At 42.1% G+C, this 12,500-nt stretch overlaps 1 protein-coding gene and 6 non-coding genes across 7 annotated transcripts; all 7 read left to right on the top strand.

Moving 5' to 3' along the window:
- Nucleotides 1-1,432: 1,432 nt before the first annotated feature.
- Nucleotides 1,433-8,569, top strand: LOC135747325 (uncharacterized). The gene is made up of 9 exons (XM_065265940.2): nucleotides 1,433-2,063; nucleotides 2,159-2,380; nucleotides 3,399-4,991; nucleotides 5,111-5,314; nucleotides 5,523-5,918; nucleotides 6,040-6,104; nucleotides 6,240-6,493; nucleotides 7,124-7,369; nucleotides 7,781-8,569. Exons 1-9 carry the CDS (start codon nucleotides 1,433-1,435, stop codon nucleotides 8,451-8,453), a joined length of 4,284 nt encoding a protein of 1,427 aa, XP_065122012.1. The 3' UTR covers nucleotides 8,454-8,569.
- An 804-nt stretch (nucleotides 8,570-9,373) lies between these two features.
- On the top strand, nucleotides 9,374-9,455 carry trnas-aga (transfer RNA serine (anticodon AGA)). The gene has a single exon. It is a non-coding gene; the product is annotated as a tRNA-Ser (tRNA).
- A 201-nt stretch (nucleotides 9,456-9,656) lies between these two features.
- Nucleotides 9,657-9,728, top strand: trnah-gug (transfer RNA histidin (anticodon GUG)). Its single transcript has one exon. It is a non-coding gene; the product is annotated as a tRNA-His (tRNA).
- A 1,083-nt stretch (nucleotides 9,729-10,811) lies between these two features.
- LOC135747391 (U4 spliceosomal RNA) lies at nucleotides 10,812-10,952 on the top strand. Its single transcript, XR_010531896.1, has one exon. It is a non-coding gene; the product is annotated as a U4 spliceosomal RNA (small nuclear RNA).
- Nucleotides 10,953-11,879: 927 nt separating this feature from the next.
- trnak-uuu (transfer RNA lysine (anticodon UUU)) lies at nucleotides 11,880-11,952 on the top strand. Its single transcript has one exon. It is a non-coding gene; the product is annotated as a tRNA-Lys (tRNA).
- Nucleotides 11,953-12,057: 105 nt separating this feature from the next.
- On the top strand, nucleotides 12,058-12,139 carry trnas-aga (transfer RNA serine (anticodon AGA)). Its single transcript has one exon. It is a non-coding gene; the product is annotated as a tRNA-Ser (tRNA).
- Nucleotides 12,140-12,339: 200 nt separating this feature from the next.
- Nucleotides 12,340-12,411, top strand: trnah-gug (transfer RNA histidin (anticodon GUG)). The gene has a single exon. It is a non-coding gene; the product is annotated as a tRNA-His (tRNA).
- Nucleotides 12,412-12,500: the final 89 nt, after the last annotated feature.

The following is a 12,500-nucleotide window of genomic DNA, read 5'->3' as shown; positions in this document are numbered from 1 at the left end:
AGCTTGCGAATTACGGTCGGAGAAACATCTTCAGGTAAGTCACTTTTTATCAACAAAAATAAAGTAGCAAATATTTTAAATTGTTTTAAACCAAAAACCTCTAGCACAGACTAGCTTTGTAATTTAGGTAATTAATACAAACTAATAATTAAACGTCAATTGTTATTATATATATATATATATATGTATGTGTGTGTTGTTGCAATCGTTATAACGTTACTGTAATCAAACTTATATGTTTTATAGATTTACCGAGCAATCAAAACAAAGTATAACGTTACAGTTTACTACATCTTTACTACAACTTCGTACACAGTAAGTTACATGCTTCTATTTTTAGTACAGTAGCAAATATTCGTTTTAAACGAAACACCTGTACCGTTAGCCAGGCTAACATTAGCTTTGTAATTTAGGTCACTAATACAAACTTTTAATTAAACATCAATTGTTATTTATTATATTGTTGTTGTTGTTGTAATTGTTATACTGTAAGTTAATTTGTATGTTTTATAGATTCACAGAGCAATAAAGTATAACTGTAAGTTACTACGGCTTTACTACAGCTTCGTGCACAGTAAGTTACATGCTTCTATTTTTAGAACCTTTAAGTGTATTTTGATGCTAAACTTAGTTGTTTTAGCTAAATCAATTGTAAATGCATGATTTAAGGTTAAATGCTTTACTTGTAACATTATTAGAGCTTACTCTGGAATATAATGCTGATATGTTAGTCAACATTTTGAATCTGTTGGAAAAAATATACATATATATTTATATACATAGAATAATATAAAATCAACACTGTAATGTGATCATGAGTAAATATGTGCAATTTCTGCATTATTAATGTGATTTTTTTGTCAAAACATGAAATATAAATAGTCAGAGTCAATATGTTTGTTATCAGTCATCAAAATAATATCAATCTATGCACTAGTTTTCTATTTTAGATGAGGGACTGTTATGAATGTTATGGAAGTGACAAAAAGACACACGTTTTTGAGAGAAAACATTTGTAGGATTTCAGTGAATTATTTTGCACAAACCAGAAGCCAAAAACAGAACAAATGGAGAAGGGATGACTCTTTTTTAGAACAAAAACAATGCATTTAAATGTAATTTTCATGTGTGCATTAAAGAGGAATATGTACTGTTATGGATGTGACAATTCTGAAATGGTTTTTATATGATTATGAAAAAACATACTTAAAATGCTTTAAAATCTTTAAGAAAGAGACCTCCAGTGGTATAAAAACCACCAAATTTTGACAGCTAAGCTATAAATGCAGTGAAAATCTTTGGTAAAAAAATGTTCATGGTAAGGTTAGCTTTTGTAAGGAATTGCCCATATAGTAATGTAATTTACACAGCTGGATTACCAAATGTGTTTTCTGTTTCTCTGTAATATTTATATCTTCATTTTTTAATTCAGATGGAGCCTCGCTTCAGGAGACGGGCTGATGGCAGCCTGAATCTTTCAGACACACTGGAAGCAGCAAAGGTGAAGGAAGCCAACAAAGGAAAGCCTTACACAAGACCCCTGTCCCCGGAGGCTGTGCTGGACAAGGCCAAGAAAAGCTTAAGTCAGCACCATGGAGATCCAGCTAACAGAAAGCACCTGCTGGGTTTCTTTGAAATCCAGTTTGGTATCTTTCGTGGGCAAACATTCAGGTGGGTGGCAGAAAATGCACTAGGGTATGCTGCTTACCTGGTTGCATCTATGAAGAGGGACACCACAGGAGGCAGCAAAGACTCCCAAGAACATGCCCACAACAAGGGGAGTTTCAGGGAGTATATTGAGCTCTTTCCTTCTGGCAAAATTGCCATTGCCATGAAGGAAGAGCAGAATGATGCAAAAGCTTCCAAGCACGCTGCCCCTACTCAGCACGCTGCACCCACCCAGCATGCTGCACCCACCCAGCAAGCTGCACCCACCCAGCACGCTGCCACCACCCATGCTTCCACTGCCTCTCTACGCTCCCTCTTGGTTGGGAAGTTGCCTGACCAAAGAACCCTGACCAAGACCATAAAAAGGATAGTTTCCCCCATCAAAACCACACCTTGTAAGCAAACACTTATGTGTAAAATAGTTGGTTTGTTTTTAGTATTTGTTGCTGTTCAGGAGTCATGTTTAATTGTCCCGTGTTTTGTTTTGTAGCTTTGGCCCAGGCACGTGCACGCCCCTCTGCCACCCTCACCCACCCAACTGTGTCTATTGAGGGAGCCACAGGGCCCACAGCCACCCTCACCTACCCGACTGTTTCCATTGAAGCCGCCACAGGGCCCTCAGCTACCCTAACCCACCCCTCTGTGTCTACTGAGATAGATGACAGCACACTGCTGGCAGAGGCAACTATGTTTGAGGAGGCACATGTGGCATGTACGTTTATACTTATTTAAAACATATAACAAAATATTCAAGTTTACTTAACAGGCATAATAAAGTAAAGTAAAACAATGGGTGGGTTGCACCAACAAAGATTAGGCCCAAACATTAAATCTTGTTTAAAAATAAACAGGGTTACATTTAAATTGTCATTTTGATCCAGGTTTAAATTTTACATTAAACCTAGATTATCTGTTGTCCCTGTACTTTAAACTCTGTTTTCAGTCTCAGTTAGGGATTAACTTTAAACGTGCATAGGAGGTTTAAAGATTTTTTTTTACAATTAAATGTGTAGATAAATGATCAGAAACAGACACTGCGAGCGTGGTGGTGCTATTCAAAGATGCGTTTCTTAAAATGTCTCAACAGAGTAAGTTTAGCGGCACATTAAGATGTTTTATTGGCTTTGAAGCATCAAGTCCGGGATACCCTCCCTATCCTACAGTACATACATAGACTTTTTTTAAATACACAGGATAGAGGTCGATCACTCAAAAAGTATATTAATAGCACAGAGAATGAACAGACACGGCGGCATGACAAGTGCGCTGGCACATCATTATATCACAATATCTGAGCTTGTTTCCTGCCACATTGCTCCTTTAATCAATACAATAGACTGTTTTAATAGATTGTCAAATGTTATTATTTTGAATCAACCCTTTAGATTTCCGATTTATGTAAGTAGTGATTTATAATACAAAAATTACTTTTCCTTTGCCTGCATAAACTGTTTATTTTCTTTTGAATAACAACGTCAACATTGTTGCTGTTTAATTACAGCAAATTCATTGTGCCGGACAAAATAAAACACAGATGAAGGGTGTAGTTAAGGTTTTAATCTAAGATTTGTTAATCTGTGTTTAAATTGAAGTAGTGCAACACAAGTCAAATTAAAATTAAACTAAGATCAACAAACCCTGGATAGCTCTAAACTGTTTTTTTAAACTCTAGGTTTAATTTAAGTCTTGTTGGTGCAACAATGTGAATTAGTGTTTATGTTTTTTTCCAGCACAACGAGTCTGTCTTCCAGCTGGATGGATACACACCCTGCCTGAAGTGGACCAAAGGTGGATTTCCAAGGCCCTGTTCAGATGGGCTGCACCAGGCCGTCCTGAGCTGATCTATAACAGGGTGGACAAACTTTGGTGGTATCCTCCATCGGTGCCACTGAAGACCAGTAGTGCTCCTTCCTTGGAGAATTACTTTGGCCATCCTCTGCTGCTCTGGATGCCACGAAAGCTGTGGCAATTGAAGCTGACCTGTCCACATCCAGACTGTCAGAAAGATCTTCTGACCTCAGCTGGCCTGCATCAAAAGATCAGGGTGGTGATTGCTTTGAATAGTGTGTACTTTGTGGCATCTGAGTACCTGGCCTGCCGAAGATGTAAGAGGAAGGTCATCAGCTGGAGCCATGATATCGTCTCCCAACTCGACATTGGCCACAGAGTGCAGTTCCCCTGCATTCTAACATCAAAACTTGCATGTGACTTTCAGGTAGTATGTTTGATGCGTCAACGAGGTCTGGGAAACAGCAGCAGCCAGATCCAGCGCAAGCTGCAGGAGCGTCATGCTGAGGTCTGGTTGCAAAAAACAGTCCAATATCTTACAGATTGCAAGGGGATTGCCAGTGCTGTCACATCAAGCCTGATACTGCCTGTGACATTTGAACCGCTTCCTACAATGCCTTCTGTCCCTAAGCACCGGTGGCTGATGCAGGTCTATGCCCAGGATGTCCTGCAACGGCTGGATGAGATCAAGGCCGCTATAACATCACAATATGGTCGGATCTTAAAAATGGATTCCACAAAAAAAGTAGCCAGAAAACTAGCAGGACCCAGCTATGGCACCGCTGCCTGGGCAACCAATGTTGGAAATGAGCATGGACAGGTGATCATGTCCGTGCTCACAGCAAGTGAGGGTTTTGGTCTTGGGCCAATGATTGAAGGCCTCATTAGGAGATACAGAGTGGCTGGGGTAGCTCCTCCCGAGGTACTGTATGTGGACCGAGACTGCTGTGGCAACACTCTTCTGAGGAGGATGTTTGAAGAGTGGGAGCAAATGACCATCCGGTTGGATATATGGCACTTTATGCGGAGATTTTCTGTGGGTTGCACCACCGACTGTCACCCGTTATATGCCACATTTATGAGTCGCCTCAGCCACTGTATTTTCATGTGGGACCAGGACGACCTGACGGCCCTGAAGATGGCAAAGTGTGCAGAGCTAGAAGCTGACTGGAGACCATCATCTGAGGCGGATGTACTGCGCCGTATCAGCCGTAGCGAGCTAGCCCTACATTGCAGGAGAACCACTCGTGGGACCAAGGAGACCCTGACGATGATTGAGAGCCTCATTCAGGCCTTTGAAGGAGATGCTGGTCGTGATATTCTGGGAGTCCCTTTAATAAACTCAGCCCGGATGAGTGAGATCATAAAGTCCCAGCGAAAGCATGTGGCCTGCATCCAGGATCCTCAAGGTGTGCAGCTCTACATGCAGACGGGCACTTTAATGAAGGGAGGGCACCGTCTGCCAACTTACCGCTGTGCCAGAGGTTCTACTTCGCTCGAGTCTTTTCACCTGCACCTCAACAGATTCATCCCAGGTAAGTAATTTTAGTCACAGAATTTTTTTAATAAGATTTTACTTAATTATATATTGAAATAATTATGAGAATAGCAAGAACAGTTATTTATGTATTTATATGATTTTTTTAATGTACAGGCACGCTGGCAAGTGACACCTTTTTTCAGGCGTATCTTTTGGATGGACTTGCAAGGTGGAATGAGGACCGGGCTGTGGCAGCAACAACTGATGAGCAGCAGCCACATTCCTACAGTCATCTTCTCCGTCATGCTGCCAATATTCTTGCAGAGGAGGTCATGGGCATGAAAATCAGCCCTTATGTTGGGCCAAGAAAGTACACTGGTAGATAACTGTTTGTTGTTTTTGGTGACAATTACACACACACACACACACACACACACACACACACACACACACACACACACACACACACACACACACACACACACACACACACACACACACACACACACAAACAGTGTTATAATAAAGAGTAATAATATAATATTCTGATATATTATCTAATTGTCATTGTTTTAATATTTTAAAGGTGAACTTATCGGAGTAGAGTATCTTTACCAGCAAACTGGTAAAGTTCTGCAGGACTACAGGTTGGCCATTGAAGAGTCTGAGACCACTGAGGTTGCTATAGAGGTGGAGGAAGCTTATGATGAACTTGAGGAGTTTCAAGACATCACTGTCCCCACCTTTGACACAGAGCGGATACCTTCTGCTGCTTCACAAGCATCAGTGTCTGCAGCATCATCTTCAACCCCTCCGGCAACCAGACCCAAGTCATCACTGTATGTGTCCCCTACATTACCAGTGAGATCTCCTGTCACCAGCTCTACATCATCACTGTCTGTGGTCCCTCCAATACCAGTCACATCTTCTGTTTCCAGCTCACTGCACACTCAGCCAGCACCATCTCCTGGCGCACATAGCTGTGAGTTTTACCAAAGTATTTTTATTGAGAGTTGTTTGTTGTCACACTAACTCTAAATGAATATTTGTCATATTGAAAGATAAATACAAATGTAAACTAAATATTTACCTTTTTCATGTAGCCCCAGGTAACCAAGGGTCCACAGAAACTGACTTTCCATCATCTGAAGAGAACCCTTTGCATGATGTAAGGGCACGGTTTCTTTTTTAATGTACATATACATGTATGCAAACAAAATCTGGGTTATGTTGGCTGTGCTTTCATGTGAATATTTGTATTCATTGGTGCTTTCAAAAGTTGCTAAATGATCTTTCATTTTAGGATTGTGTTGGACCCGATAATATTGAAGGTTATGGAGCTGTGCAGGACTTGGCAGAGTATTTGTTCAACCTTAGAGAACACCGTCTGGCCTTAACTGGAGAAGAGTCTGATCAAATCATCAACCTATGGCAGGCATTGGGGGAGTTTGATAAGAAAAAGACCACTTACTCGCCACGTCACCAAACCAACCTAAAACAGGGACGATTCAGGGCCAGTAAGAAGAATGTGGCACCTGGTGTGGAGAGCACCAGAAGGTATGCTAAATTTAGCAAATACAGGGTTTTGATTTGTTTAAGGGTTTTGATTTTTATAAAAAGATATATATTTAGTAAAACCTGACGAATTATGACTAGCTTATCTTCCTGCAGCCTGTTAAGTTCATACTTGGCCTAGATATAACAAAAATTGTAAGTTGTGATTTACGTTTAATGCTGATTTTATGTTATGTAAGTTACATTCCTATGGACACAGTTCTAACCATACATCGTTGAAAAAACGCAGACCGGGGTAATTATAGAGTGCCACAGGGATGACATATTTTTGTTGGCTGACCCTCTCAAAAAAGCCAGTTTATTTTTCTCATAGACTTTTGGATTATCACAAAAATAATCTCTGTGTTTAACAACAGTTTAAGACACTTTTTGTCCAAAGCTGTGATAATGCCACAACACAGTAAAACAGTAGATACCTAATTTATTGATATGATATTTCAACATCGACCCAGAAAACAAACAAGACAACATAACTCTGTACAGATATTAAAAATTTACATCTAGACAACACAAAGCAAATCTGACAGAATAGAACAATAAACTCAACAGAGAACAGTTCACACACTGAAAACAATCTTACATTAATAATATGTATTCTGCTGTAATTTGTAGGTGTTTCATTGGGCATCATAGTCCTGCACAGAGGCCTGACTGCAACAGAGTGGTGGAGGGCATCTTCACAAGGCTCTGTGCTCTCTACCAAAACGCGGTGCGCGTTGAGGGACAGAGGGTCGACCGCTTCGCAATGATTGCACGGGTCTACAGACATATCCGAGAGTGCATCCTCACCAATGATAGGGTGATGAGAGAAACCACCATCCAGCTTCCACAGATGAACGCTTCAACAATCTCAGACTGGTGAGTAAATTAGCATTGTTACCGCTATACCAAAACATGAACCCTCTGTATAGCCCTCAGCTGCTTTAAGTAATTGGCACGGTTGACTGAATGTAACTGTGGGTGCTTTGACAGGTCTAGATACAAATCAGCAAGAGTCCAACTTTTGTTTACCTTTCTATTATGAAAGATATGATTTATTGCTTACGACATGGACTTTAACAGACTGTAAGAATCCATAATCCAATGTTAATTTCAATGAAAGTAGTCATTTTACAAAAGCAACATGACACTAGGGTGTGATCAATTGCTATATGATATCAGCTGTGTAATGCTGCTGCATTATAGTCGTGATTAAACAGTAGATGATCACAGCACTTTTTTATTTTTGTTTAAATGTTTATTAATACTGGTTGTTTTATGTTTTTCCAGGTTCTCCAAGCGTTACAAGTCACAGGATGTGAGGGTTACAAAGCAGGGTATCAATTTCCCAGATGCACCTATGGCTGGACCTGAGAAGCTTCCTGCGGCTTTGCAGAAAGGGCCGACCCTATTTCCAGGGAGCTTGGCTGAGCCTCACCTTTTTGTCCTGCCAAGAAACACTGCTGGGGAGGCAAAACTCAAGAGGAGGTCACAACCTCCAGCCATCTCCCAGGCACCACCATCACATCAAAGACTCCCTATCATTGCACCAGCAATACCCATCTCTCTGCCTTTCATTTTGCCCTCCCTGCAGCTTCCGACAGTTGTAGATACATCATCTTCAGTGCCTGGAACTTCACAGGTGGTGTTCTTTAACGTACCTTTACCTTCTGCTATGCCACCATCCGCTCAGACACAAACATCCAGTCAAGCTGTACCTTACTCCACTCAGCAGTACAGGAAGAGAAAACAGATGAGGGAGGACACTGGAACTGTCACACGCAAATATGTGAGGAAGACAGATGTTATTCTTTGTAGAAAGTGCAACAAAGAGAGAAAGCCACCATCACATCTTCAGTACTTTGGCAACTGGTACTGCAAAGAGACTGAGACTCAGTCATATGCTGAATGGAGGGCTGTGCTGGAGGGACGTGGTTATAGGAAAAAAAAAAACAGGAAATGACAATCCTCCAGCTCCTTAAAAATTTCACATTTTATATACACACTGTAAATAATACACACACTATACACACTGTAAATAATGTTAAGTTTATTTTGTTTATGGTCAAGTTTTTTATTGTTATTTTTTAGGATGACCTTTCAAAGTTGCACTACTGTGATAAATGTTTGTTTTGATTTTAAAAAAAAATTTAGTCAAAGGTGCACTGCAAATTTTTGTTTTTGTTATTATTATTATTATTAACATTGATACGTCAGAATTGCACTACTATGTTGAATGTTTATTTTATTAATGTTTATTAATGTTTATTATTTTATTTTAATAACATTGCTGTTCTGGTTTTTTATTTACCTTAAAAATCTATGCAAATAATAAATGTTTAATCCTTGCCCTCACATTGTTTCTGTGTCTATTTATATAATCTATTAATTTGGCTACTCTATACTTAACGAATAAACAATATTTTGTAGCTGTAAACACAAAAACAAGTCTTTAATCAATAAAACACACCATAAAAACAGGGACAGTCCTGTTTATAGTTTTTATTCCGTTATTAAAAGTGTCCAATTACAGTGCTGGGGGGCTGATTTACAATTGATTAAAGTGCGGGAGACAGTGATGATGACACATGCGTGCACTAGCAGCGTCAAACTGACACGTCACACGAATTCCACCACTGGTCTGAGCAAGGCGCGAACTCGCGTCGCTGTGCCTCTTTTGGTTGCTTTACCTCGACTAACACGCGCCAGCTATAGCGCAGTCGGTAGAGCATCAGACTTTTAATCTGAGGGTCCAGGGTTCAAGTCCCTGTACGGTCGATGACTGTTCTCATAAGATCCTATATCGGATTTTGTGCCGCTGTGTGAAGAGCTCCGTTTCGCTGGGAATGGCGAGAGTTAAACATATTACCCACCTGACAGCATGTAGTCATGGCCGAGTGGTTAAGGCGATGGACTAGAAATCCATTGGGGTCTCCCCGCGCAGGTTCGAATCCTGCCGACTACGTCTGCGGGCGTTTTCCTTTGGCTTTCGAGTCAGCTTTCGGACTCGATGATGGATTGGACTTTAAGAGGGATTTCGTTTAAGGTTTGCCGATGAATGTAAACAAAAAGTTGATTGAGACTTAGGAAAATCAATGCCAAGCGCCTTCCGGCCGACACACTAAGGCAGACCTGCAGGCGGCGTTCTGGTGGAGCCTGGTGGCATGCCGTGATCGTATAGTGGTTAGTACTCTGCGTTGTGGCCGCAGCAACCCCGGTTCGAATCCGGGTCACGGCAGTCCATTCAGGAAGATGGGTGGCTTACTGTTTGTGATCAGCTGCTCAACCCATTCTGTAAAAATGTAACCTCTTCTTACAAGTTCTTTTCGGCACACACCAAGCCCAGATGGTTCACCCCGACGACTCGTCGTGGCCGTCTTCTTAAGGCGATTGACTCGAAAGCCGTTGGGGTCTCCCCACGCACGTTCAAACCCTGCCGACTACGAGCGTTTGCTTCCCGGACGTTCTCTTGTTGGACGTTCCAGCTCACGAGGTGTTGTATTTCTGAAGCTAGTTACCGTGGGATATGCGAAGGGAAAACTAAGCAGCCTTTTGTAGTTTCTCCTGTGTGTGTTAAACAAGCAGCCCTGTTGTGGAGTGATGCGCTTCCATTGTCATTTTGACCATATACAGCGAGTACAACATGAGACCAAAGAAGAGCTGGAACAGGTCGTTGTTTGGAACGGATGTGCATTGTGGCTAATCCTGTTGATCCTTACCTGAGCCATGTTCTGAGAGGTTAAGGATTAAGGCCCCACCCCTTTCTTTTCACAATTTCCATAATTCCCTGCCCCAGATTGTTGTCCTTAATTAATTTAAACATGTTTTTGCAATTATGCTTTTCTTAATAGAAAGCGAAAAATAAATAAACTTCTCGTAAAGATCTCTTACCTGCCGAAAAGGCACAACATACAGCAAAGCAGTACCTTCTTCTTCATCTTCTTTTTCTTCTTCTTCTCTGTTTAATGGCGGGTAGCACCAACTTTAAGGTGCATTATTGCCACCTACTGTGTTGGAGTGTGAAGCAGAGTTTTCCCCACAAAAAAACCCCTACATTCTCTTAGTCAATCCTGTTATCTTTAAATAATGAAATAAACTCTCCAAGCCGTAACAGATTATATTCTCAGGGTTCAAGTCAACAATTCCCACTTGCCTAATTGCCCTCTGCAGTAATTACCCTTTCCTCAATATACTTTCGACAAAAACAAAAAACATGCTCTAAAATTTGTACCTGAAGTCTAATCTCAGTTCTCATGGTGATTACCACCATGTCATCCAGCGTCCGTGAATGTGCACAGGAGAGGTCGTGACCTTTGCTGTCATTCTTTCGCAGAGGCAATATCGTAGCCTATGAGGTTTACCCGAGGCGTGATCATTGCTGGTTGAAAACTTTACCCAATACCCCGCCAGGATGACTTGAAATACAGTCAGCTTTGGCAATTTTTGCCAGTCTCTTAAGAGACTTACAAAGTCGTTGGAAAAGAAAGATGTCCCCTTGTTTTGGGGTTGCTCGTAATGAGATCAGGGGAATCGCAGGTTCATCCCAATAGTTGGTGTCACATTCATTTCAAGCTTTGATGAGGCAGTGGACGTTGAAGATATCAAGATTGCGTTTTACAGAGTGTTCTTTACGTCATGTGTGATGATTTTATGGAGAAATGAGCAAATAACAAAAAAATATTTAGCTGGCTTTTCACAGGAAGGATCACGTTTTTGTCACATGTGCTTTATCTCGTGCAACTGGAGAGTCAGTTCATCATGTTACGCAGACACACCTACACTTACTCTAGCTTAGTAACGCTGCCTCTCTGATGACGTTTTGGAGGACAACTGCTTTTTCCCCAAGAGAAGAGTGTCTCAAGCTGAAGCAAGACTACTCCACTTAAAGAGCTCTTACATACTCTGTTAGAAGACTGAAGCAGGCTCCTGCTCATTTGTGGCATTCTAGTAACATTTACTCTGTCCGCAGACCGGCGAGTAATGAACAGGTCATGATAAAAAAATCCCATCTTTGTCTGCAAGCGTTATAAGACCATAGGAGTCTGAGACGCTCTGGAGCTGAGACGCTCTGGAGCTGAGACGCTCTGGAGCTGAGACGCTCTGGAGCTGAGACGCTCTGGAGCTGAGACGCTCTGGAGCTGAGACGCTCTGGAGCTGAGACGCTCTGGAGCTGAGACGCTCTGGAGCTGAGACGCTCTGGAGCTGAGAAGCTCTGGAGCTGAGAAGCTCTGGAGCTGAGAAGCTCTGGAGCTGAGAAGCTCTGGAGCTGAGAAGCTCTGGAGCTGAGAAGCTCTGGAGCTGAGAAGCTCTGGAGCTGAGAAGCTCTGGAGCTGAGAAGCTCTGGAGCTGAGAAGCTCTGGAGCTGAGAAGCTCTGGAGCTGAGACCTGAGCCCGGATAGCTCAGTCGGTAGAGCATCAGACTTTTAATCTGAGGGTCCAGGGTTCAAGTCCCTGTTCGGGCGATGACTGTTCTCATAAGATCCTATATTGGATTTTGTGCCGCTGTGTGAAGAGCTCCGTTTCGCTGGGAATGGCGAGAGTTAAACATATCACCCACCTGACAGCATGTAGTCGTGGCTGAGTGGTTAAGGCGATGGACTAGAAATCCATTGGGGTCTCCCCGCGCAGGTTCGTATCCTGCCGACTACGTCTGCGGGCGTTTTCCTTTGGCTTTCGGGTCAGCTTTCGGACTCGATGATGGATTGGACTTTAAGAGGCATTTCGTTTAAGTTTTGCCGATGAACGTAAACAAAAAGTTGATTGAGACTTAGGAAAATCAATGCCAAGCGCCTTCCGGCCGACACACTAAGGCAGACCTGCAGGCGCGTTCTGGTGGAGCCTGGTGGCATGCCGTGATCGTATAGTGGTTAGTACTCTGCGTTGTGGCCGCAGCAACCCTGGTTCGAATCCGGGTCACGGCAGTCCATTCAGGAAGATGGGTGGCTTACCGTTTGTGATCAGCTGCTCAACCCATTCTGTAAAAACTTAACCTCTTCTTACAAGTTCTTTT

The sequence above is a fragment of the Paramisgurnus dabryanus genome, chromosome 14, assembly GCF_030506205.2.
Source record: "Paramisgurnus dabryanus chromosome 14, PD_genome_1.1, whole genome shotgun sequence".
NCBI lineage: Eukaryota > Metazoa > Chordata > Actinopteri > Cypriniformes > Cobitidae > Paramisgurnus > Paramisgurnus dabryanus.
Note: the sequence above shows the minus strand (reverse complement) of the source record. Positions and strands in the feature narration are given on the sequence as shown.